Here is a 27,137-nt window from a genome sequence, read left to right as displayed (position 1 = left end):
CATTTCTCACTGTTACTTAATAAATATTTCATACTCTTCAGATATACCAACAGTTACTCAAATCTTTCCCTTAAAATACAAACTTCTGTAATACAATATAGAGTATATAATGATTTGGTATTCACACAATTGACCACAATATTCTTGTAGGTTTGGCTATAGTAATAATAGGAAATATGTTGAATTCCAACATTTATAAATTCTCATACCATTTGACCATTAGCAGAAGGGCTTAGTGCAAAAATATAAACAAACAGATAAGATGTCACTGTTCACAAAATGCACATTGCCTATGTCTGACAAGGAATTAAGACAAGGGCAACAATAGTACAGATATTCAGAACACTGATTGTTTTATCATATCTATTAAGCTAGCCTTGCAGTTATTATTCACATGGACGCATGCCCTAAAATAATAAACAATTTATGGTTAGCTGGCAGCAGATGATATGTGATTGGTTTCTTTGTGTCAGTAGCTTAAACAAGGGAGTGCTAGAATAAAATGCCTGATAGAAGGGAGCAGAAAAGTTCTTTTGATTGGTGATTGCTTTTCTACAAGGCTGTGTTCAAAACAATTTCAGATCAGTAAAAAGGATGAAATGATTCTGAATTTCATCATTGGCTAGAGACATTTGAAAAATAATCCCTTCAAGAGGTAAAGTCATCTGGTTAGTTATTTAAATACAAAAGAAAAAGAAGAAAAGAGAGAGAGAGAGAGAGAGAGAGAGAGAGAGAGAGAGAGAGAGGAGAGAGAGAGGAAGGAAGGAAGGAAGGAAGGAAGGAAGGAAGAAAGAAAGAAAGAAAGAAAGAAAGAAAGAAAGAAAGAAAGAAAGAAAGAAAGAAAGAAAGAAAGAAAGAAAGAAAGAAAGAAAGAAAGAAAGAAAGAAAGAAAAGAGAGAAGAAAGAAAGGGGGGACAGAATAGAGGGATGACAAGGAGGGAGAAAGGGAAGGAGGAAGGAAGGAAGGAAGGAAGGAAGGAAGGAAGGAAGGAAGGAAGGAAGGAAGGAAGGAAGGAAAGCAAGCCAACAAAAATGGAGTAAATTTGTTGCATGCAGTGACTTTCGTTTTGGGTATGTAACATGTACATTTTATAAAGACAGAGGCAGTCATCTTTGCCTTAGGGCTGTTGCATTGCAACAGGAGATGAGGGAAACATATTATACTGAGAGATGTATACTTTTCTGTCAAGTGAACTTTGTCTTGCTTCATTATGAATATTGAGGGGTTAGGGGAACTAGGGAGAGTCTAGGATATAAGAAAATCAAGTTGGGGTTAAAAGGAAAAAAATCTAATTATAAACATAATCTTTTATGGATTCTGAGATTTCAGGCATCCATGAGCTCATAAACATGGCAAAGGTGTCGTTCATCAGTGCCAGACTTGGTTCCGCCTACCTGAGGATGGCCCCTTTCCAGAGAAAACCTTCATCCTTACTTTCACTTTTATTGTCTGGGTCCTGTTTTCAATATAGGACAACACTGAGTTGGACTTAGAGCAAGATTGGATTTCTTTGACTCTCTCCCCAAGAAATGCAAAGGGTATTAGAAAATTCTACAGAATTCATTCACTTCTATTCTTGAATTAGGCTTATAGTCATATGACCCACATAGGGCCCATTAGAAGAGATTTGCCCTAGGGCAGTGACAATGAGTGGACTGTGAATGGCTTCATTATGTCAGCACTTTCATCACAGGAGAGCCATCTGGCCTCCATAACCCCACCTGTCAAAAGGAGGAGTCAGGTTGGGATTTGACAAGATCCTTTATTATCCTAGAAGAGTACATCTCAGCTGTTGAGCAAATCACAGAGCAAAAAGTTGAAAAGTGCTCTCTCTGATACTTTGATAGCTTAATCTGTGGTGTGGGGCAGAATGGTTACACCATAGTGTGGTACAGAGTCATTGCTTACAAGTGGATGTAACCTAATATCCTTTATGGAGTGAATAAACAACCTTATTTGATGTGCCCGATCTAAAAATAGAGCAACAAAAGACTAAACTCCTGACAACAGGCATGTATGTATGTATGTATGTATGTATGTATATGTATGTTTGAATACATGCATGTATATGTGTATATGTATGCATTCTTTTTCAATGACAAGTCCTCCATTCTAAGGCTTAAGTTTTAGTCACCTAATTGAAGACCATTAGTAAACATATCAATAGAAATAGATACCAGGAAGACCTCTAAGAACAAAGGCCCCCCTAGAGGTGGGAGAATCCATCCATCATCTGTTAGCATTAGGAAATGCACTGACCATTCTTCACTAGTGACAACAGGATCTGGTGCAGCAAGCTCAGCATTATTTGGAAATATTTAGGATGGATGCTGGACTCCTATTGCTTTAGAAATTAAAGGCTTCTCAGATTCCACTTGCATAAAGTGTGCAAACTTCCCAAAGTGATTATTCTTACTACCAAAATGTGTGTACACTTCAGTTCATTATTAAATAGATCAAAGGTTGCTAGCTTCTGACAACCATTATTTATTTAATCTGTTGTAAGACATTAGACACAGATGTTGATAAGGAGTCTTTCTGCCCAATTATGGTCAAAGCACCAATCAAGTGGGAACAGAGATCAAACTCTAATAAAATTACAACAGCTTCTTTTACACTTGGAAAAATCTTGCTCTCCATATTTACTTAGTGAAGACAAAAATATGAAACTCAGGTATTTAGACATATAGATAGATGAATGATTAAATAGATACTTTTTTTGCACTGCTGACAAATATTTAAAACTCTGGAGTAAATGCTGTTGTAGTTGAGGAGACCTTGGTACCTTTATCACGTTATTGAATAACATTCAAAATCCTTCTTTAAAAGTCACATAAATGGTTGGTACCAGTGGTGGGCCGAAAACATGGTTTATAGTTAGAATATTTAAGTGTCACTATTATCTCTGCTCTTCAAGGCACAAGGACAAGTTCCAAATTCTTCAGAATAGAGCATCAGGGACCACCAAGAGTTAAAAAATTTAAGAAACAAAGCCACATGCCAGAACTAGAACCAGAGATCCTTTAGGGCGGCTGTGACCTTCAGATGTTGAGCATACCCCAACCAGCAAGCTTTCCCACATCATTTTGGGGACAACTGAAAGGTTGCCTATCCTGAGTATCTCCGCCCGTTCTACAAAAAGGATGCTGTGTGTCATGCTTGGCTTGGAAGTACAGCTCCTTCTTACCTGGGCCAAAGAAGAAGATTCAGAAAGCTGCTATCAAGAGCTGCAGCAATTCAGATCTACAGACAATGACAGAAGGGCATGATGGAAGTCAATAGCCCTTGACAAAAGTCCAAAGAGAAGCCACATTCTTGTGGACACACATCCAGTCACATCACCAGCAACAAACTTAGAGTGTTAAGGAAACAGATCCCATCCCTTAGCCTTTTTTTTTTTTTTGTCTTTTTAATCATTGTATCCATGTCAGTCAGCTCCTTCAAAGAGCAGGTATTGGATCTGTTCTGTATAATTTAATGCCCACCATGACTCATCATCCAAATGAAAGAATCTATTTTTTTTATTTACTGACAATCCATGGCATTCCTTTTGTGGAAAATGATATTGTACTTTTGGAAATATATTCAGAATGTAGCTATGTCTAAGCTTAACAGCTTAACAGCTAGGCAGATATCTTTCCGGAGTATATGCTCTCTGAAAATGACCTTCAGTGCTGTAGAAAAACATCCAGGATTTTTGTCTCTATTCCAGCAGACTGTAGCCACAGTGGGACCAGCTTTGGAAATTACGGAGAAAGACACTGGGAGTTGGGAGCTGCGTATAAAGCTGAGTCCGCAGGTTCAGGACTTCATCGTGCAGATCGGCACAACAATGACAAGAATGACCGTGCATGCAGCAGCAGTGATAAGAGCAGCGATCTTGCAAACCTTGGCTCGTCTAAATTCAGCCTCTTTCCGTTTTAGTAATGAATCATAGCCTGGAGTATAAATATCTTCCATCCAGTACTCTAAGTTGTTTGGGTTTAAAGATTCCTGGGTCTAAAAGCAAAAGGAAGATGTTAGAAGCATTGTTAATACTTGAAACCAGGTCTAAGACGTTCCTGATGATTGTTACGCCTGGAGCACTTAAAAGTTGTCTGCAGCATAGTAAGATGCTCGCCATCAGACCTGTGCCAGCAATAGGCTGCCAGGGACCCATTCCATACCTCACAGACTACACTGGCTCCTCCCTCACTAAAACTGACACAAAGGGTTCAACACAGGGGAACCCAGGGGTCATCTCTACATGAGTAAACAAAGTGGCCAAGACAAGACTCAGCCTCAAGGATATGCGACCAAGAGTGATTTTCCTCTACTGTGAGGAAAGAAAAAAAAAAACCCACAAAAAAAGTCACTGAAAAATATTTTCTACCAGAAGCCTCTAAGAACAGATCTGTTCAAATCAAGACTGTCTTGTAATTTTCAGTCAGCTCATTTCTCAGAACTTTTACTGAAAAATCAAAGGCACCTCCAGCCTTAATCAAAATGTAAAATATTTCCATTTCAAGCAATTGCAAGAGCAGGTTAGAACACTGTTCAAAGTCAAGGACTTCAGACTCATAGCAGACGGTCCCTATCCAGCTTGGTGATGACTCTATAGTCAGTGGCACTTCCCCCAAAGCCAGCTCCTACAACAAATGCCTACCCAGGATTAATGTATTGTCTGCAGAAGAAGTATCATATTTAACCTACATTTCCCATGAACCCTATTGCACACTGATGACTATCATCTATTTCCATGAAGCAAAGCTGTGTTCTTGTTTTATGGCAAGCATTTAATAATGTGTCACACACAAAAAGGCAACAACATATTGCAGTCCCAAGCGAGGACACCTAAACCTCTAAATCACAAATCACACACCCTTTATGAGAAAGGTTCTTGAATTGTTTGTGTTTTATAAACACGAGCACGTTAAAGTTACACAGAGAGAACCAAAAAACAAACCACCCCAGGCCTGACACACTTAGAAAGGTCACCATGACAACTGTTAGTGGGGCAGGGGTGACTAGCTTCTCAGTCCCCCCTGCCCTGCTCGCTACTTTTTTCTGCATCTTGCTCTGTGCCTTTTGGAGCTGCAGTGTGGGCTTAATCAAGGAAAACAAGGGGAGAAAAGTTGGAGTGATGGTTCTCCCAGAGTTCTTCCTACTGAGTTGCATCTGCCAACAGCTGAGCTCCTACCAGAGTCTAACTTGCAGAGCTCTGTGCTGCCAGGAGCCATTCTCACAGAGATCTCAAAACCCTCTCCTCTCAGCCATTTCTAGCCTGCTTTCTCTAGGCTGCTTTTAGAAGGAAATGTACTAGCTTAAAAACTAGCCGAGTAAGCTAGATGGTCAGTACATACAGAGCTCACCCGAGTGGGCTCAAACAAATGAAGCTCACCTGTGGTTAGGTTACTATAGCAACTCCTTTCCACCTCACCTCCTCATGATCGAAGTATGATGCCAAGTTCCTACAGCACCTGCCAAATCTTCCCTGAGATTCTGAGAGACAATTCTGAGAAACTGTTCCTGAGAAATGATGCTAGCCCCCTGAGATTGTTCCTCGAATACAATGACTTTCCCCCTTCACCCTTCCCCACACCTGCTTGCTTGCCTTTATAACGCCTTGTGTGAAAATTAAAGATTGACAGCTTGATCAGAATATAGACTTGCTGTCTGTTTTCTCGTGTCTCTTGTCTCTCGCCTTTCCCTAGGTGGTTCCAGGGACCTTGTTGACTGTCCTGTGGGTTGGGACAATGTTCCATAAGAGTTTCAGAAGCAGCTACTTGCCTTTGGCCCTTCAGACTCAAGAAAGGCAATAACTCTTCCCTCTTTGGTGCTAATATCACAGTGGTTATTGCTGGTCCTCAACCTGGCATCATATCTACAGTGAACCATCTTCCCATCATCCCTTTGGGCATGCCATCTGCTTACTGTAAGGGGCTGACAACCCACTGCCATTCAGTCTCAAGATTTCATCTCCCTCTTGTTGATAGCCATCATATATTTGGGGACGGAGGGGGCCCATAGAATGTGGACTGAGGCCAGTTCCAGCTGGCCTCCAACTCAAAGTGGTTTTTCTGCTTTTAAATCACTTAAGTAAAATCAAATGAAGATAACATTTAATGGCATGTAAAAACCTGTATGAAATGCTAAGGTTGATGTACAAAAACAAGGTTATCAAATGAGTGAGGCCCATCCATTAACAGATAATCTGGAGCCACTGTGGTACTACTTTGGGTAGGCTGGACAACACTGTATAGTGGCAAGAGGATAGAACTTACAGTGGCTGACTTCAACACTGTTAATACATTCTGCAAGCTAGATAGAGGGGCAGAAGTTGGTGCTAGCTGCCCACAATACCCCAAAGTTAAACCAGAATGTTCTCATTGTAGGGAAAGCCCATAAATGTCATTGTAAGAAACCCCTAGGTCCTAGTGTCCACTACCAGAATGCAGAAGCCTGTCCCTGAAGCTGACCTAAACAGCTCCACAGTGACTAAGTTCTACTGTTTAGAATCTGTGTTGTGTGTTTGTGTTATAGCTCCTTAATACACAGGGACCCAAACACACTTATGTAAAGATAGGTTTACATGTGTGTGTGTGTGCATGCATATGTACACACATACACACACACACACACACACACACACACGAAAGAAAGAGAAAGAGGGGGAAGGGGAGGAGAAGAGGAGGGAAGGGGGAGAGAGATGTAGGGGGCAGAGAGAGGAGAGAGAGAGAGAGAGAGAGAGTTAGGCCCCATTTATTCTCCCGGACATGAAAACCCTTTACTTTCCCCTGTCAGTTTCCCTGACTAAAAAAACTCACACTGTAATGGCACCACCCCACAGAGAGAGAATCTCTAGGTTCCCAGGGACAGCATACACATGATCAGTTGTTAATTAGACCTGCCAAATGATGAAACACTCAAGAAGGAAGAAAAGATCCAAAGATGGCCCTGTCTTGTTGGACTCCTGACCTGACACATGAATGGTGTGCCCAGAAAGGTAAGGTTGAGGTGGAAGGCTAGACAGGCAGCCTTCCCTGCCTTACAGCCTCAAAGGCACACGCTGGCCATTATGGCTGAACAAGCTGCTCTTGTCCCCAGTTCTCCACACACTGGCCCAGAAAGGATGCAGCACAAATAAAGAACAACAGATTTGGTGCTTCGTTCTCTCCATCATGGGCAAAAGGAAATGGCCTCTTTTCATAGCTATCTACATTTTTGTTAGAGGTTAAGAGTCTGCCCATGAAATAAACTACTTTTAATTAGATTTTTTTTCCAATAACCTTAAGCTGCAATGGCACCAAGGCACAGAGAGGTAATCCCCAGGTTCCCAGGGACAGCACCCGCATGCATACTCAGTTGTTAATTAATGATGAAAGCCAGGCCTACATCAGTGCCTACCCACTCCGTGGATATTACCAATGGATTTACATGTGGACAAAATGGACCTGAGAAAGCTGTTCCGAGGCTAACCTGGAACAGCACTCTAATTTTTGCTAAGCAATGCAAACAAGCTGTGGCTCACTGCCCCACCTGGCTCCATGGCTGCTCTGCCCTGCTACCAACACATCAGGCAATGGGTGCTCTATCCCCTCAGAACACGTGGCTGGAGTCTCAGTCTTCCATTACAGTCACCATACAGTCACCTAAAGCTCTGTAACCCAAATGTCTAGTTTCATTTTATTATTTCTAATTTTATCTTTATACTTATAAAACACCAACATACCCAAATTGCATGTATTTGTAAATACATAATCGCTTCTCTCTCTCTCTCTCTCTCTCTCTCTCTCTCTCTCTCTCTCTCTCTCTCTCTCTCTCTTCTCTCTGCCTATACTTTCAAAATATGCTTTCAAAGTCACCTTCAGAGCAGTGTGAAATATTGTTTGTTACAACCTGTTGAGCCGTTTCTAACTTTGAGTGTTTTCTAAGGCACACTGATCTAAGACGTACCACATACAGCAAAGTTGCACAGAGTTCTGCTTGTGGGAGATTCACGACATGGTCTAGCCTGCTTGTTACCAGGAAGACAACAGGAGAAGCAGCAGCCCCAGGGGACAAATACTATGTAGTATGCATGGAGATATTATATACATAGGGTACAATTGGTAAGGGAAGCTTAAAATGCTCCAGCTGCCACCACAGACCTCTTTCCCAAGACTGGGCCAGAGCTCCCTTACATTGCTACCATTCAGGAACCCAGATATGCAAGAGTGACTGCAAGCCTTTTGTCTGAGATGAAGTTCTGTTAAACTCCTAGCAATAGCAAAGAGGAAAACTACAGAGAGCAGAGAAGTGAAAGAACAGGAGACTTATTGTCCTATCATCCAGAATAGACTTAGACCTATTTGACCTGGACCAATTCACTGAGCTTCCTGCTTCCATTGTTTCCTACTTGGTAAATTGGAGGTGGTCATAGTAGTGCCTGCCTCACAGACAAATGTGTCTGCTGAAACAAAGAGATAGATGTGGAAAGCACTGAGTAAATTGACTGACTCTAGCATCCACTGAATCCTGAGTGCCATGTCTCTCAATATCTATTCAGTGCCAGGTTATATGTGTGTGTGTGTGTGTGTGTGTGTGTGTGTGTGTGTGTGTGTGTGTGTGTGTGATGTGTGTATGATGTGTGTGTATGTATGTATGTATGTATATACATATAATGCAGGTGAAGTAAGTGTTCCAGACCACACCCTGTTCTTAAGAAGCTTTGGATTAGGCCTTGATGGTGTTCAAATCCGGTGTCTTTTTCTCTGCCACATGCTGTAACCTCCCATACCCTCTTTTGTATGGAGCAAGGCCATGACACGAGAGCCTGGTCCTAGTGAGCCTACAGGCAGAGCTATCAGCAACCATATTTCAAATGCTTAGGCTGTGTGGGGAGAACTCACTCCCTCAGTGCTATGGCCTTGCTGCCCACACAGCAAAATCCACAGGTGGCCATGGTGAGTCCCTTACAGTGATGTGGAGACAGACGTGCTGTGAGTGGAACCACTTAGAGCTGCCCACCAAAATAAAAAGTGCAGCCAAAACCCAGTCCTGTGGTGGGTGAACAAAAACGCATGCCCTCTAGCCACATGGCATTCACAGACCTTCCAGGAATGACTCTTACCTGGGGTGGCTCCGTATGGAAACATAATCCATAGCTTGGCTCCCATAAACATGCTTATCCCACGTGCTACATATGGAGGGAGAGATCAGCTTGTGTTTCATTAAACAGTTTGGCTCAGGTCTTGTGAGCAAAGATTAGCATTTGCACTTGGTTTTAAAAGCATCATTAGCAAATCAGAGGGCCAACAATCACATAAATCGAGTACCCTCATCGTTAAAGGCTTACAAACAAATAGGTATAAACCCCCTTGTTTAAAATAACAACTACAACAAAAAACGACCTCTCTGCTCTCTGGTGTATTAAAGTTCAGAAATCCATGGTAGGGCCCCGGGGAATTTAAAAGTTGAGAGAGAGGCCAGGTTGACATCATCCATAGCCCATGACTGGGCTCCTCCCACCCAGGACCAGTGAGACTCACCTGCAGGTCCAGAGCTGTCAGCTTGCCTTTGTCACCAGAGTTCCGAGCATATTCCTCTATGGTCCAAGAAGGCTGGCCCCGCTTCACCTCGGCTAGCTCGGTCAGCCGCATGTCGGTGTACAGGGGGTTGCTCTTCATGTGGGCTTTGAGGGAGGTGGGGTAAGGATGAGGGCTGAACACCTGCTCCACCAGGAAGCCATCTTTGGGCTGCTTGGGCAGTCGGTGCTGTGGGGGGATGTCATACTGCCTGTCTGCCTGCAGAAGAACACAACGATATCCATCCAGAAAAGCCACAGAGGTGTCATCAGGTCTCGCAGTGCAGTTGAGTAGCTAGCCAGCTTTTTATCAAGGAGGCCCCGGTAGAGACCCGTGTAGCCACACTGATCTACTTATGAACACATACAAAGTCTGCCTGTTTGATCCTGACAATACCAATAAAATCACCGTAAAAGTAAGTTTTTAATGACCTGTTCCTTATACCATCCTTACCAGAATTGACTCTGCTTGTGCAGTTGACCAATGGCGCTCGGGGAAAAAGACTCCATTATTTGTCCCAGGACACAGAACTGACTCAAGTAGGTTTTGAACCCAATAAGCTAGACTTAGAGTCTTTGCTTGGCTCTTTCTTTTCTGTCCCATTTTTTACCTATACTCAGTAAAAGATGCAGGTCATTCTGCACGGAATTACCCAAAAGCTGGAATCCCACATGGGGAGCGACTCCCTGGTGCAGGTGGCCCTCTCAACATATCTGTGTCTGTACAACACTTAAGATAAAGAAGAAGCATGGGCAGCAGTGTGGAGGAGGAGTGTCTGAAAGGGCTCGGTGTCATCCATGTCCTCAGGCCTCGAGACAAATCACAGTCTTCTCTATTCTCAGCGAACCTCTGAGAACAGGGTCTCTGATCTTTTCTGTATCTATTCTGAGGCCACGAGGCTTCCACATAAACGACCCTCCAGCAAATGCCCCATCACAAATAGGATGGTGTTTATCTTTGTGATCTATTAAGACCCTACAGCCAGAACTTGCCATGCTGACCTGTAACTGTTTGTCTGATAGCTGTCTCCTCCACTGGACTTTGAGTTCTTCCAAGGCAGAGGGGAATGGCTTGTTTATGTTTTAATTCTGGCGCAAAAACAATGATGCTAATAAACAGGGCAATCCATCGGGATTTGTTCAATGCCACAGCTCTGGGTGTGTGAGGAAGGGAGCAAAGCGTTCTGTGATACAAAGAGGGAAAAGCAGATGTGATGGAGACCATATGACACGTGGGCACACAATGAGCAAATGTGGAGAGCTGGGAGTGTGCCTGTCACACCCCTGGATGCGGGCTAGAAGCCCACATATCAGTGCACTTCATCTGCCAGCTCCGAAGCCACGGGTAAACCTCAGCTATCAAGGCTATGGATAGAGATAGATTTGGGTAAGTCAAGACGAGAAGATGGATTTCCTTTTTATTTTCTAAGCCATCAAGGCCCAGGAGCTTCTAAAAGGCTCCACTGGTTTTCTTTATTCTGCTCACATACCATTTCCCAGTCTTTGCAGAGCTCCTAAAATAGGCAGATTATACACAAGCCAAGGGTGGCAGACATGCTCCTGAGGACAACCTTGGTGGTAGCCACTGGGCTGACTGTATATCCGCCACTCTGCCTAGTGCCAGATGTGCAGCATCTCATACCACCAACTCATTAACATTTCAAGCATCAGAACCGAAATTATCTCCACTGAGGATGTGCAAGATCGGATCAGAGAGTTTAAGAGATAGACTCAATGCTGCCTGCACAGCTATGGAAATGACAGAGCCAGGATTTGAACTCTCCCGCTCCTAAGAACATCTCATCAAGGCCAGGCTTGTACCTGCTACCGATGAGTTTATCCTCTGAGATAGTAGTCACTACGTATATACATAATCTATATGTTTGAGTAAAGGGTTTTGCTCAGTACATCTGAACAAAGAGGTCAGAATGCTAGAGGTCAGAAAAGGCCACAGTCCCTGTAGAAGTGTCCAGGTATGTGTGAATGAAGAGGCCTTGAGGAACACACAGAACCCACAGGCCCGAGAATGCAGAGATCCGCAGCAGCCATTCGCACCTTTATCCTAAGCACAGGTGAAGTAAATCACACTGGAAATGATGTGAAGAAACCTTTGATCATCTAACAGGGCCTGGCTGCAACAGTTCCTTAAATATTTGCTAAGTAGGTGACTGAGTGAATGGCCATCGCTTGTATTTTGGGAAAATACAAGTAGACTCATGAAGGCAGGGTGGGCTTTGAGGTAAAATACAGCACTTTGCTTAGAAATAAGTATGTGAAGTTCAGGCTCCGTCAATATAGGCACTTGCTACCCAGGCTGATGATCAGAATTCAATCTCTAGGACTCACATGGTAGACAAAGATGACCAGCTGCTACAAGCTCTCCTCTAACCTCCACATGCATGAGTACTATGGGACACAAGGGCTTCTTTGAGATCAGAAAAACTAATGCTCCTTCAGTTTTCCCTTTCCTCTATACACACACACACACACACACACACACACACACACACAGTGAGTGAGAGAGACAGAGAGCTAACAAAAAACTAAAGTCTGGGTGAGAATTTTAAGGCTTTTTGCTGGGGCAAAGGAGATCTGCAGAGAATGTGAGGACAAGAGGCACTGCACACTCAGAGCAAGAGGCATCGCACACCTATAGTGAATTCTTTTAGGGAAATAAACACAGAAGCAGCCCATGAGATGAGATGGGAGATGGAGGAGAGGTTCCGAAGCCCCGGCTAGTATGTGGAAGCTGGACTAGAGGATTCCAAAGAGCAAACAAGGCAGAGATGCACGAGAAATCAAAAGGTAAATACGCGTAGCCACAGGCAGCTAGACTGAGCATGCGTGAGGCACGACCCACGTGGAGCTCATCAGCTGGGAACATGGCTGGATTACGGCAGTCCCCCAGGCAGCTAGACTGAGCATGCGTGAGGCACGGCTCACGTGGAGCTCATCAGCTGGGAACATGGCTGGATTACCGCAGTCCCCCAGGCAGCTAGACTGAGCATGCGTGAGGCACGGCTCACGTGGAGCTCATCAGCTGGGAACATGGCTGGATTACGGCAGTCCCCCACAAGTAAGCCAAAGACGAGACACTGCCTACAAAGGAAGAGAGGGCATCATCTGAGACCCAAGGACTTTGAGAACTGGGCCTGGTGGCAGGACATTTTGAGGGCCTGGTCTTCAGCAATTCCTGACACTGGATCAAAGCTGAGACAGTGACCAAAGCTGGTTACCCCCAAGAAAGATCATCAACAAGAGGTGGCGAATACCAAGAGGAAAAGTCACAATAAAAATAGGCAGGCAGTCTCGGAGGTTACTTCACAGAGTCGTTTCTTGATGTGAGCCATTTCAAGTGTATCTTACTTAAGGGTGTAGCTAGTCCTGCTGGTTTGGCAAGGCATTGGAGGTCAGGCTGGTTCACTTGGATTTGGAAATACAATCACCTAACCATGTGAGTTCTCTAATGGCTGTTTTTCAGTGTTATATAGGACCCTGGATTTCAGAAATCTGGCCTGGGCCTGGTATCTATGGTAAGCAGTATAGGGGCACGGGAGTGGGTGGGGGGAGTACTATAGGATACCAGGGCTTCTTTGAGATCAGAAAGAAAAATGCTCCTTCAATTTTCCCTTTCCTCTCATTATGGACCCTGTATTCAAACTCATTTTTGCAAATTTGTCCTTCTGAACCTCACTTGGCAAACCCACACCTCTTCTTTGACTCCGTATCCTTGAAGTCCATCCTACTCCTCCCTCCCAGTCGTCAGAGACCCTGGGAGGACAGCACATGGTCTGTCCAATGACCACCAAAGCTGAGAGTGGCGGGAAGACCAGCTACAATCCTGAAACTGTATCATGCTGGCAGAGAGGAGTCACTGGAACCTATCAGGAGTGTAAGGATCAGATGTGTGTCCCTGGAACAGTCCCTTTGACCACAGGTCAAAACAAGGACGTATTTAAACACACACACATGCTTGGATTCCAGCACTGGTAGAGCGAGGTCTTTGGTAAATGGTCAAAAGTAACACTCACAGGAGAAGTGGAGAGCACCATTATGTAGGAAAAAGGCAACTAAAGAGGAGAAGGAGACATTGTTTATGACTGGTTGTTTTTCCCTGATGGAGCAATGAAATCGCTTCCTTATTCTTAGTAATAAACTACTCATCTTATAGTGAAAGGGCTCATATTTTCAAGAGTAATATAATGCACGCAACAAAATTCATGCAAGAGACCTAATGACAAGGACACCAGCAAGCCTCTTCCCATGCTCGCCTGGTACAGATCCCACTACTTCAGCAAGGACAAGAAGATAACCTTGGCGATGTTTGCCTGCCTCGATGCACTCCCCCTCCTGCAAAATCCTTCTCACACCACCTGTCCAATATCCCGACTGCACTGTCTACTGGAGGCAGCATCCCAGCGTGAGCTCCACCCAACTGACTGGCACCTTGGCAGAACAAACAGCCTGCTCGTGTTGCCCTCTCTGTTCTAATGTGCTGAGCCTGCCAATTCTGGAAGAAGAACCAGCAAGGCACAGCTACCAGCAAGAGGCAAGGCTTTTTTTTTTTTTTGCATGGAATGTCTGAGGCTGTGACTACGCTCCCAGAGAACTTAAATTTCCATTACCTCCTTGGATTTCCGATGCCAGTCTTTGTTATTGGCAGGGCCTGCATCTTTTGTCTCCTCCTCGTTGAGGCTCATCCGGTTGGTGTATGTGATGGTTCGCCAGTCTCTGGGAGAGTTCGAGATGCTGGCAATTTTAGATTCTGTGGCACTGTTCTCCTCCGTCAGGGACCTGGAAGAGGGCCTGGCAAAGAGGCTTTTCTTTAAGGCCTTGACACGCAGGCTTTCACTGTTGCTTCCGCTGGCATCGGAGCAGCACCAGTCGGGACTGTTCTCCAGCTTCGGTCCGCGGGAGGCACTGTGTGCACGGAAGACCCTCGGAGAGGTGCTGTCCTCAGAAGGTGCCTCGCTCGTCAAGGAGTTCAGGTCAATCTGCACATTCACCTTCTCCGGCTGCTGGATTTTCTCATCCAGTTTATTGAGTTTTCCAAGGACCTGGGAGATTTCCTCTCGGACCCCTGTCAAGGATTCCAGCTTCCGCTCGATCTCACCAATCCTGAGAACCAGTTTGCACACGCTGCTCTTCAACTCTTCCTCGGAGTGGTGGACGTTTTCAGGCCGGTTACACTTGTCTCCCTTGCTGCTGGAGACCCCGTTGGCGATTTTGGCGAGGTGATGCTCTGGCGAACTCTCACAGTCTGACTTAGGAAGCTGAGACAAGGAGCCGGTGCTGTTGTAGCAAGATGACTGTATCACTCCTGTGGAGCCGCTGACACTCATGTCATCGAGAAACCGGAAAATGTCACTGATGTCGTCGCTGACGATTTCTGAGTCATCATCCGAGTGCTTCATGGCATGCCTGTCACTGTACTTGGCCTGACCCGAAGTACACAAGTCTTTGCATTTTGGGGGGTCCAGCACATGCTGCTCTGTCTGGGTTCCCACACTGCTGGTGTCTGAGCTGTGCTGCCCACTGGTGCAGCTGATGCTTTTGTCTTTAAACTTCTTGACCGCTTCGTGCTTCTCCAGGTCAACAGGGGACGACATCTCTTTAGATTTGAGTCCATTTGGTTTCACTGCGTAGCCAGCAGGGAGAACCTTCTGTTGATCCTTTGACACCAGGTAAACTGGATGCCTGTCTGGGCCTGAGAAATTGGGAGTCTGGCTGCCAGAATTTGGATAACACAGCTTCTCTTCGGAGGGATTTCGATTGAAAAAGGAACGTTCAAAGTCAGGCACTTCCTCTGTGTTTAGGCTCCAACTTTTGACCGGCCACGGAGTCTGTTTACTGGACCTCCCTGGACAGCGCCTGGTATCTTGTGTTCCCATCACTGGAGTGGGTCCAAAATAGGTAGACGCTTGCAGGTCATCTAAACTTTCATGCTTTGCCCGCCTTTTGTCAGGGATGGGGGAATACACGGGATTCAGGTACTGGTTGTGGTAAGGCATCTCAAAGCTGTGGTTGAAGAAGGGTGGCTTGTGGTGCTCCTTCTGACTCCGGGGCTCTTCTGCTTTGTTAGTTGTACCAACCAAACTGGGGGACACAGCCATGAGATTGTGGAAGTCTTCTTTGAAGATGTTCCTTTTCTGAACGCAGGACTGAAGCACAAACGGTTCCTCACTGGAGATGAAGGTCTCTTTGATGCCTTGGCTGATGGCCAGAGAGTCCTGATCTGAAATGGACTCGTTCTCAATATTCATGGGGAAATAGGTCCTCTGCATCTCACAGGGCTGAGGGCTGGCCACAGAATAGGGGGATAGGGCTTGCAGCCTGTCCAGAGAGGCTGCCCGATTTTTCACCTCTTTGCTAACACCCAACAGGAAGTTGGGCTCAGAGGCAGGGACAAACTGTGGGCATTCCTTACAGTCCATCTTCCGGCATTTGGATGACTGCCTTGTGGGGTAGCCTCGGCTGAAGGGCCTCTCACTCAGCTCACAGTTTAGAGGCTCACAAACTGTCGGGCTGCACACCTCGGTGTCCGGTGACCGGCAAGACTCAAAGGATGCCTCCTTCTTGCGCACCTTGTGACAACTTGTGGGTAGCTTCTCCTTGGCAGTGCCCCCATTCATCTGGATCAGGTTGAAGATGGTCACGATATCTGCCGCCACCATGATTTTCTTTGACTGCTGATTATTTACAGAGCACTTCATCTTGTCTTTGAATAAAGTGGCTGGAAAGTTGGGATCGAGGCATGCTGTGTAGAAAAGCACGCTTCTCAGTTTGGCAAGCTGAGACAGATCGAACTGGGCACATAGCGACTTGCATAGGTCTTGATAGGAAACGGTATTTTGTTTACTGTCCAATTCTTCTAAGATCTTCACCAAAAAGAGGGAAGCTTCCTGATTGGCCTCCATGATTTAGATGTGCAAACTCACTAACTACACTGGAGCATCAGTCAGTTCTATCCTGACAATAGCAGAAAAGAAAGGGAGGAAAAAGTTAGAAACAGCAGCACAGTTCTAGGTCCAGATTGGTCTGAACCATTGAAAGAAACACAAGGAAAACATTTTAATAACTAAAGATGATTCGGGGCTTTCAAATGTTCACAACATTTGACTTCACAATCCCTTTCCTAGGAATCTACCTCAAAAAAGCAAGCAATGAAAATTAGACATGTCAATGTTCGCCATATGATATTCATAACAGCAACAAAATTATTATAAATATCCAAATAATAAGAAATGCATAGATAAAGCAAATTACAACACACAATGAACTTTACTGAACATGAGAGTTTCATAAATGTACATTCTTACTGCAACATATCAGCTTAGGGAACAAACTGTTAGGAAACAAGCAGCTAAAGCATGACAGAAAGCACAGAAAACACTGTGCTGTATGATTGCATTTTAATACCATTCTGAAATACAGATCAGTAACTATGATGATGATTTGGTAATTGCATAATATTTGGTTATTGTAAGAATTTTAGAAAAGATGAAAAATTATGAATAAAGGTAAAAGTTGTATATAAATTAAGAACAGTATTAGGGACTTTGTAAGGGAAGCAATGGGGAACATTCTAGATCAGAGGCCCTCAACTGGTGGGTTGTAACACCTTTGGGGTTGAACCATTCTTTCACAGGGGTTCCCTAAGACCATTGGAAAACACAGAAATTATATTGTGATTTATAACAGTAGCAAAATTACAGTTATGAAATAGCAATAAAAATAATGCTTTGGTTGGGGGTCACCACAACATAAGGATTATATTAATGAGTCAGAGCATTAGGAAGGTTGAGATCCACTGTTCTAGATCTTTCAATAGGCATCAGTTACTAAGCAGACATATATATTTGTCAAAACCAGCCAAGATACTGTTAATACTTGTGCTCTTTGTTGTCTGTAAAATTTATAGGAAAAGAAAATCAAACTCACTCTTGAACTTGCATTATAAAGTATTTAGGGGCAGAAGTATAGATGCCTGCAAGTTACTTTGAAGTATGTAAAAAAATCAGATGGCTTGGTGATGGATAGATATGTGATCAACCAAATATAGTAAACCGTTAATGGTTGGATCCAGATGGCGGGTGCGTGATTATTCAAGATAATAGTCTTTCAACTTTGCTGCAAGACTGAAAATTTGCATGATAAGATATAGAGCTAAAGAGAGTAGTGTTTCAGAAAGAAATCCTATTTAAAACCCAAATTTAACAACTGTTTACATTTTAGGACACATCATCTTCCTTCATTTTAGTTTCTAGGAATGCATAATTTTGAATCATGAAGATCTTACTTTATACAGATTTATTTTCACAGTCTCTACTCAGTAGTGAATCATACTTGTATTGTAAAAGTTTTATACAACTCTTAAGCTAAGGCATCATTTGTATGCAGCAAAATCCACACTTCTAAGTGTGTCATTGCTTGCACTTAATGGATACACTTGACGGATGTATATAGCAAATGCAACTACCTCAATGTAGACTACCATTCTAGGTGATTTCTCCGTGCCCCTTACATCTTACCCCTGGCAATACTGATCTATATTTCAGAATGGGAATAAAATGGAATCATATAGTACAGTGCGTAGTCTTTTGACTCTGACTCCTTTCATGCTTTATTTGTATTGCCTGTCCTGGCAGGCGGCCTTTGTTTTAACTGATATGTTGCACTGGAAGAATGTACATTTATGAAGTTTTCATGTTCAGCGAAGCTCATTGTGTGTTGTAACTTACTTTATTTATACACGTCTTATTATTTGGATGTTTGCAATAATTTGGTTGCCATCATGGGTACCATATAGTGGGCGTTGTCATTTCTAATTTCCATTGGCCGGCAAGACCTGCAGAGGAGAGCTGCCCCAGACAGGTGCACCTACAGAGCTGTAGTCTCTCTGCAGGCTTTGTCAGTCCCACTGCAGAGCCTGCCTCTAACCCTCAGTGCCAAACAAAAGTGGCCTGCAAACTTCCCCTATGGAAAAAGCCACGCCTGTACCTCAGCACCGATGTCATTTGCCGACCAGGGAGACCAGCCAAGTCAGCCTGCAGGACAAGGCATCCTTCCTCATAGTCATTTTGTTGAGCATATTGTTTGCTTTCTGTTGGTTCCGCCGGGTTGTTTTTTTTTTTAATAGATACATCGGTGAGGAGTGTTCCCTCTATTTCTCCCCACACTGGCCACCCTGATTACTGCCCTTAGGTAGATCCTAAACCAGGCATGCTTCCCATACCAGGCCTAGGCCACATCAGTGTCTTTCTAAGAGATGGATGAAAACTTCAACCTCCACTCTAAAGGGTCCACTGGCGGATGTAGGCCCTTCATACCAAGTGCAACCTCCCTGTGTGTTTGCCCGCCATCACTGCATTCATTTCAAAGGGAGAAGAGGAGGGCAAAATGGAAGAGAATCACAGCATGAACTAATCTAAAACAGAAAACTTTAAAGCATCCCATCGAATCAAATTCCCATAAGAAAACTCCCTATTAATTAATGTAGACACCATCTTCTGAGGTTGAAGATGTATCAATGATACACATTGTGAGTTCACTTCCCTGAGCACGTGCTGGGTAGAAAGGGCCCACCCACAAAAACCAGGTTTGTTACCCTCCTGTGATCCCAACACCTACAAAGCAGATGCAGAAGGATTACTGCTAGTTCCAGGATAGCCTGGTCTACAAAGTAAGTTCCAGTCCAGCCCAACTCTGCCCCCTAAAGACTAGACATGTTCTAATTACCATTGATTTTTAAATTGACAGTGTTCTGGAAGGTCTAGCTCATTTTCAATAAAAGCCATTCATTTCCTCAGACTAGACTTAAATAGCAGGAGGCCATGGGCTCTTTCTTGCTCTGTCCTGAAGGCAGCTGCTCTTAATTGGCTTGTATAAATTCTTAGCAGGGTATCTGCCATGAATATCTGGAAACTCATGGCTAGCCTTTACTTGCACGAGAAAGGAAAATAAAGTTTAACGGGCTCTGTTCCTGCCAGGGACAAGCCACCAGGAGATGGACTTCGCCCACACAGTGCCTCTGCCCTGCCCCAGTCCTTGCTTCCCTCGGATGAAAACATTCTGTGTCAGGATGTTCTGGCTTGCTGGAGGCGAGGACAATCTGTCACGCTTGGTCTTGAAGTAAATAAATGGGAGTAGCTATCGGAGTAGAGGACAAATGAATGTAATTTAGAGAATAGTGTTCGGCAAAGGCGCACCGTATTTTATGGATTCGGTGGCACAAATTGCATTCATAGCAATTTTTTTACTTTAATCCCTGTAACCACCTTAAGAGACCTCTTTACTTTCACAATTACTCTCTGACAGATGAGGAAATGGAACTGGGGAACTCAAAGCACGATGGCAACTGAGAGCAATAAGGCCTAAATCCAGGCCTGCTGAGCTGAGCTTCCTCCAAGCTGTGTACATCACATCACGTACCTCCCAGGAAAGCCCCAAGATATGGCTCCCCAGAGAGGCCTTCCCTGCTCTCACTGTTGCTTTACTTGGCTTAAATGCATCCCCAAAATATCTATTTGCAAAAAAAAGGCACCTATTTACAAAACTAAGACTCATTGTCTTATCCCAATGAAAGGATAAAAGCTGTGGGTAAGCCTGGGTCATTTTTTTATTATTATGAAAACTGGCATTAGAGAGTTGGGGAGATGGCTCAGTAGTAAAGTGCTTGCTGTGCAAACATAAGGATCTAAGTTTGGATACCTAGCACCCACCACCCACATAAAAAGCCTGGCACTGCAGAGGGCGTATGTATGCCCAGTGCTGGGGCTTAGGAGGAAGATGATGAATGGATTCCTGGAGCTCATCGGCTTCCCAGCCTAATCTAGTCAATGAGTTCAAGGCTCAGGTCAAGACCCAGTCTCCAAAATAAAGTGGAGAGCAGTAGGGAACTCATCCAGAGTCAACAGTGTATGCCTTCATATTGTGCTGGCTAGTTTTTGTCAACGTGGCACAAACTACAGTCATTTGGGAAGGGAGAACCTTAATTGAGAAAAGGTCTCCGTTCTGCTTAGCTTTAGCTGAGTCTCTGGGGCATTTTCTTAATTCATGATTAATGTGAGAAAGCCCAGCCCAGCATGGGTGGGAGGTGTCACCCCTAGGCAGATGGTTCCAGTTTTATAAAAAGCAAACTTCGTGAGCCACTGAGAGCTAGACAATAAACAACATTCCTCCACCTGCACAGGCTCCGTTCCTGCCTCCAGGTTCCTTCTTTGAATTACTGCCTCGACTTCCTTTCATGCAGGACTAAAAGCTGTAAGATGAAATAAGAGCTTTCCTCCCCAAGTTGCTTTTGGTTGTGATATTTTATCACAGCACCAGAAAACAAAGGAATGTGTGCACATAGATACATCATATGCACAACTGGCATTAGATCCCTGTGGACTAGAAAAGGTAACAGGGCTTAGGGGTGGCACGCACACAGAGGATGATTAATCATTAGAGAAGCTGTAAGATTTGCTACGAAACTTCACCATACCCAGAGAGGGATGGGGGCAGGGTGTTGGGGTGCTGAACAGTAAGTTCCTAGGCTCTCTGGTGACAACAGGAACCAGTGTTCAATATGCAGCCTCTGACACACTTCCCTAACCACACTAACACTCCACAGGGTAAGAAGAACAGCCTCAGTTCACAGATACGGAAACTGAAGAACTGATAGACAAACACTGAAGTCCAGTGGACATAGTACTACCAGAGAACCCAGCTATACCACTCCTGGGCATATACCCAGAAGATTCTCTAACATGTAATAAGGACACATGCTCCACTATGTTCATAGCAGCCCTAATTATAATAGCCAGAAGTTGGAAAGAACCCAGGTATCCCTCAACAGAAGAATAGATACAGAAAATGTGGTACATTTATACAATGGAATATTACTCATCTATTAAAAACAATGAATTCATGAAATTCTTAGGCAGATAGATGGAACTAGAAAATATCATCCTGAGTGAGGTAACCCAATCACAGAAGAACACACATGGTATGCACTCACTGATAAGTGGACATTAGCCCAAAAGCTCTGAATACCCAAGACACAACTCACAGGCCAAAGGAAGTTCAAGCAGAGGATGGCTTTGTTGGTCATCAAAGGGAGGAGAGGCCCTTGGTCCTGAGAAGGCTGGAAGCCCCAGTGTAGAGGGACTGCCAGGAGAGGGTAGAGGAAGGTGGTGGGTTAGTGAGTAGGGGGAGGGGAGATGAGAGAGGGTGGTTTTGGAGGGGAAACCAGGAAAGGGGATAACAGTTGAAATGTAAATAAAGAAAATATCTAAAATAAATAAATAAATAAATAAACACCAAAGCCTTCTGACACTTCCCTAGACTCAACCTTGTATTAAAAGGAGCACGCATATCCACATGTGATGAAGTGGGGAGAAAAGGCCTCTATGGGGCTGACCTACTATGTGACATCAACTTTGAAAATTGACTCAATTCTGTCTAACAACAGTACAAGTCTGCCTGAAGCGTGATTTTGGCCTCCTATTTTTTTCATTCCCAAGTTCTTTAAGACCTTCTAATTTACCACTGTGGAAAACTCCATTCTCAATCACACATTTCCAGGGACCTTCATTAGTCCCATGAGTTACTGCCTCTGCCTAGTTTACACATCTCCTCAGAGAGAAAATAACGAGCTGCCTGTGAGACTCATTATTCAACTCTTATTAAATTGGAAGAAAGATCATAAACTCATCCCACAGGGAAGTTCTGAAAACCAAGGATGAAGTTTCTCCTCAGAGTAAGCGGGAATGTCCTCTCAGTTCTCAACACACAGGACTCCCAGGCCAGCCGGCCACACCACCGTTTCTACTTGGTACTTACTCCACGCACCTGTCTCTTGCCTGTAATCATTCAGCATTATAGTCCCTTTTTCTGAGGCCGGAGGATGGCTCAGCCGATAAAGTATTTGTGGTATAAGCATTAAGAACTGTGCTAGGATCGGCTGGAAAAGTTACCACCACTCTCTTCTCAGAGCCCATGGTCTCAGGGAAGAAAAACAGTCCTTAGGATCAGAGCTGGTTGTGGGTACAGGGATCATCCTTGTATGAATATGGAAATTGAGAACAAGACGATTGAAGGGGCATAAAAAGAGAGAGGGGGGTTTAGGGAATGTGGCACGGTGGTGTGGGGGAAGGGGTGCCTGGGGGGGCCCATGCCCAGGCACCTCTTCCCGCTGAGGGACCACACACACACAGACATGGTATAGAATAGAGTTTATTCAGGGCAGAGAGTGGGAGTTAATGAGGCAGAGAGAGACAGAGAGAGAAAGAGAGAGAGAGCAGAGAGCAGAGAATAGAGAGGTGAAGGAGTGGAGAGAGGGGGGAAGGGAGGAGAGCCCAAGAGGGGCAGAGAGATGAGAGAGCCAAGAGGGATGAGAGAGAGGGAGAGGAGGGGCAAGTAGCCCCTTGTATAGTGGGCCAGGTCTATGGGGCGGGGCATACATGGCTGTTGCCGGGTAAATGTGGGGTGGAGCTTAGACAGAATACTAACAATGATGACCTGACTGTTCAAAGGCACATGAGGAAGTAGGGGCAGATCTGGTCCTAGCAGCTAGAGCTCCAGACACTTATTCTATTCTTAAGAGCTTCCATTCAGCATGCCAATGGCGAATGACAATGGCCAGGGGAGTTTAAGAAAGGTACCTTAGTAGGTGATAAGATATATGGAATCCAGCCAAAAGGGAGAGGGGAAGACAAATTTGGAGAGATGGTACCATCTCCAGTGGCCTACAAGACTGAAGATATAGGTGATTTGAGGTCAAAAGGAAGGGTCAAGAAGTGTTCCAAAAGGAAGATGGCTACAAGGTTCAGGGCAACAGAGTTTGGTTAGGACAAAAAAAAGGGGAAGGAATGGACAAGCGGGTAAAATTTCAGTAGGGTGTAATGTGCTTTGAATAGATGCCTTCAAACGTCAGATATAATCAAGACATGGGCTTTTAAGACATGATTATAGGCCATGGAGTGTCTAATGGGTGGGATGACAGTCCCTTGAAAGACACTTCCTACAGCCTGTCACAGGCTTGCTCTTCTGCCTTCTGCCAGGCTGAGGTTGTAGCAAGAAAGTCCTCACCAGACATTAGAAGCTGTTGCTTTCATGTGAACCACCTAGCTTGCAGGAGCATGAGCAATAAAATAGCATTCTAAGTTACCCAGTCTCAGGAACTCTGTGACAGTAGCACAGTTGCCTTTGACAGGCTGGACGCTGGATCCAGGGAAGGAGGCTGCAGGAAATAGGAGTGGGGAAAGCAGCAGCGTCAAAGGTAACTGCTGTAAGGGGAGCATCGCGAGGAAGCTAACCACCATGCCACATATAGGGTGCCCAGTTCGGGACCCACATCCTTGGCTCCACATTCATTTCTGCCTTTCAGAAACCTTGGCATGCCTGAACAAGAGGAGAGTTCCAGGTTCTTCTGTTTCCTGGTCCATGGCTGCTCTCCACGTAGAACAGTATGCAACTTTGGAAAGAGCAGGAACCAGGTACCTGACTTCGCTCTCACCCCACCCTCCCAATTCACTGTTGAGTCACTATTACTTCAAGCCACATTCTATCAGTGATAAAGACCGAAGGTCATAGAGAGCAGGGGCTTGGCGTGTTCACTGGACTCAAACCAAAGAATGAAAAGCCACATGCTAGCAGCTATAAAGGCTGGCACACAAGGGCTGAAGTGACTGTCCGCCCTCTCTGCACCTGAGATGTTCACCTGATGACATCTGATCTTAATCAAACTGGAGCAGAAAAGAGCTTCTTTCTCAGTTTGAGGCTGGCAGTCTCTAGGAGTGCTGTGTGAGATCTCTGGGAAAAAGATAAGCTTCCCTGTATCATTCCTGCTCGGTCCTTTAGTGGTTTAATCATCCCTCCGTCACTAACTGCTCAGAAATCGGATGAGAGTGATAGACACAGCCTTGAACTGGATTAGCAAACGTCAGCTGTAAAGGCATCCCCATATCCTTTTCAAAAGACAAAATGAGATAGCCATAATGTTCTCACTGCATACTCATAAAAAGCACACACCACGAGAGAATTCATGTACAGTTTCTCTGAAAATCCTTTTTTTTTTTAAGATTGTGGTTGTTCTTGTGATTTAATGCAAGTATGGACACAGGACTATAAAAGAAAGGTCTCAGCCTAGAGATCTAAACTGTGTGATATGGAGGAGCAGTAGCCTGCTTTGTGTTACCCTCATTTAAATTTCAAATCAAAGGAAAGAAAGCCCAGCTTTTTTTCCTTACAGATCTGCTGAAGAGGGTTTTAGGGAATTGGGAAGGAAACTGCTCTGCTATTTACCTAGTGGTACCCCCTGAGAAGCATAGCTTTGTCTTGAAGCCCTTAGTTTAGAATTCAACATGTTATAAAGCTATCCCAAGATGCAAAAGAAAGGTCCACTCTTAGCATAGTGGTGGAGAGAGGGCTCCCATTCTGACCTCCTAGAAATGCTGGAAAGCATTTTTGTTGCTGGGAAGATTTTGTTGTTAATATGTAATGCTAAACCTGCAAGAAGGCAAGATAAATGCTCAGAAAACCAAAGCAGAGATGAAGCTGGAAATCACAGGAGGAGGCAGGGAAGTACCTTTGCTGGAGGGCGGGGGAGGTCCTTTGATCGGGAGGCAAGGAGAGGCACCACCGGCAGACAGCAGGAACTTGGAGTAGGCACCTAACTGTTTTCTGTCTCTTTCAAATCAAAGAATGAAAAGGAGTGGGGGGTGCCTGTTAGCCAAAACAGGAAACAAAGACCTGTGTCACCCTCTGCCTAGGTGCAGTATTTAACAATGCAGTGTGTGTGTGTGTGTGTGTGTGTGTGTGTTAGACACATAAAACAAGGTCAGCATCTTAAATACTCTCAGGTCTAAAGTTGTTGCCCCAGGGTATGAAAGATTAAGAATATAAAAATTCTTAATCTAAGAAATCAAAACCTGTTCCATGCTGACAATCTCCCTGAAACTGACTTGGACAATGGCAGGTGTACTGTCTTAGAGGAAAAATAGTAGTAACAGTTCTAAAATTTAAACACAAAATAAAAAAAAAATTCTTGAGACATAAAATAACTAGGAAGAAGAGCCTGAGGAAAAGAGGTCCAGTGACTGGTCCAAAACGGGATCCAGCTCAAGGGGAAGCCCCAAGGCCCGACACCATTACTGATGTTCTTCTGTGCTTACAAACAGGAGCCCAGCATGGCTTGCCCTCTGAAAACCCAAAAAGCTGCTGAAAGAGTCAGATGTAGATATTTACATCCAGCCAATGTACAGAAGCTGGTGACCACTGTGGTTGAATTAGAGAAATGCTTGAAGAAGCTGAGGAGGAGGGTGACCCTATAGGAAGACAGACCAACAGTCTCAGTTAACCTAAGACCCCTGACATTGCTCAGACACTGAGCCACCAACCAGCAGTACACACCAGCTGATATGAGGTTCCCAGCACATACACAGTCAGAGAAGATGCATCTGAGAGACTTACTTGGAGCCCCAGGGAGTGGGAAGGTTTGGTGGGGCAGGGACATCTTCTTGGAAACAGGGGTGGGGGCAGAGAGGGGAGGTATGAAATGTGGAACAGTCAAGTCAGAGGGTTGACCAGGAAGGGGATTAAATCTGGACTGTAAAAAATGATTAAAGAATAAATAAAAAAAATTTTTAAAAAAGGAAAAATAAGATGAAAATTTTTAAAAAAAGATTTGAAGCTCAAGATTTTCCCAAAAATACCTGCACTTTTAAAAGGTATAAATATATTGGAAATTAAATACATTGCAATGTATATATACACATATATGTGGAGTAGGTAGACTAAGTACAACACTGATATCACAGCATACAATTTGGAAAATGAACAGTACTTATAATAATCATTCCTTAAAAAACAATAAACAGATTAAACAATATGCTACTTAAGCAGAGTAAAAAGTAGTGACCTGAAAGATTTAAGGGAATGTAGCCAAGGCAGGACTAAGAAAAACAAAACAAAACAAAACAAAAACAGATATGAAATTGGGGCTGAAAGACATCAGCATAGAAGGAGAAGTTTCAGAAAATGTCTAGAAAAATGTCCACAGAAAAGAAAGAGAACAGCAGAAAAATAATAATGTCTAGGAATGTTCCAGAACTTACAGCACAAACCTTCAAAGAGGAAAAAAATCAAAGCAAAACAAAAAACACAACCACACAACCTGTGTAAGTGCTGAGAGTATCAGAAGGTACTCGTCCTTATAGGCCTAGACACAACATCCTGAAACTCAAGTCTGCCAGAAACAAAAAGAAAACCTTAACGTTAAAAGTTGAATTTTAAAAGTCTTAGTTTTCAAGTATAAAAAAAAGCAATAAGCAGAAATAAAATATTTAACATAGTAAAGAAAATAAAATGTTCATAATTATATTATAAGATAAACTATTATTGAGGAACTAAATAGTCAAAGAGAAACTCATAGTTTTTCATTCACATTCCTCAGAAAGAAACTGAATTTAGGTAAAAGAAACAAACATGTTGTAATACTGTACAAGCATAAAATGGTTTGATGACTTATAAGCAAAATGGAAAAGGGCCAGATGAGATTTTAAACTTTTCTTGAGTTTCCTTATATTATCTGGAGTAGGAAAAAAAAGT

General features: G+C 43.9%; 1 protein-coding gene across 2 annotated transcripts in view; it reads right to left on the bottom strand.

The window, feature by feature from the left end:
- Nucleotides 1-842: 842 nt before the first annotated feature.
- The window catches only part of Minar1 (membrane integral NOTCH2 associated receptor 1), a 36,111-nt gene continuing 9,816 nt past the window's right edge, over nucleotides 843-27,137 (bottom strand). Inside the window, exons 2-5 of one of the 2 annotated variants that reach the window (XR_007978741.1) lie at nucleotides 14,171-16,514; nucleotides 9,511-9,765; nucleotides 9,093-9,158; nucleotides 3,940-4,000 (exon numbers count right to left, since the gene is read on the bottom strand). Coding sequence is in view for 1 of the 2 variants with exons in the window: in XM_052187666.1 (XP_052043626.1) it covers nucleotides 3,803-4,000; nucleotides 9,511-9,765; nucleotides 14,171-16,462 (2,745 nt within the window). In the remaining variant the exon portion in view is untranslated. Of the gene's footprint in view, nucleotides 4,001-9,092; nucleotides 9,159-9,510; nucleotides 9,766-14,170; nucleotides 16,515-27,137 lie in introns of both variants that reach the window. The other variant, XM_052187666.1, reaches the window with a different exon arrangement.

Source organism: Apodemus sylvaticus, chromosome 7 (genome assembly GCF_947179515.1).
Source record: "Apodemus sylvaticus chromosome 7, mApoSyl1.1, whole genome shotgun sequence".
NCBI classification, from domain to species: Eukaryota; Metazoa; Chordata; class Mammalia; order Rodentia; family Muridae; genus Apodemus; species Apodemus sylvaticus.
The sequence above is the reverse complement of the archived record's forward strand: the minus strand, read 5'-3'. Positions and strand labels throughout refer to the sequence as shown.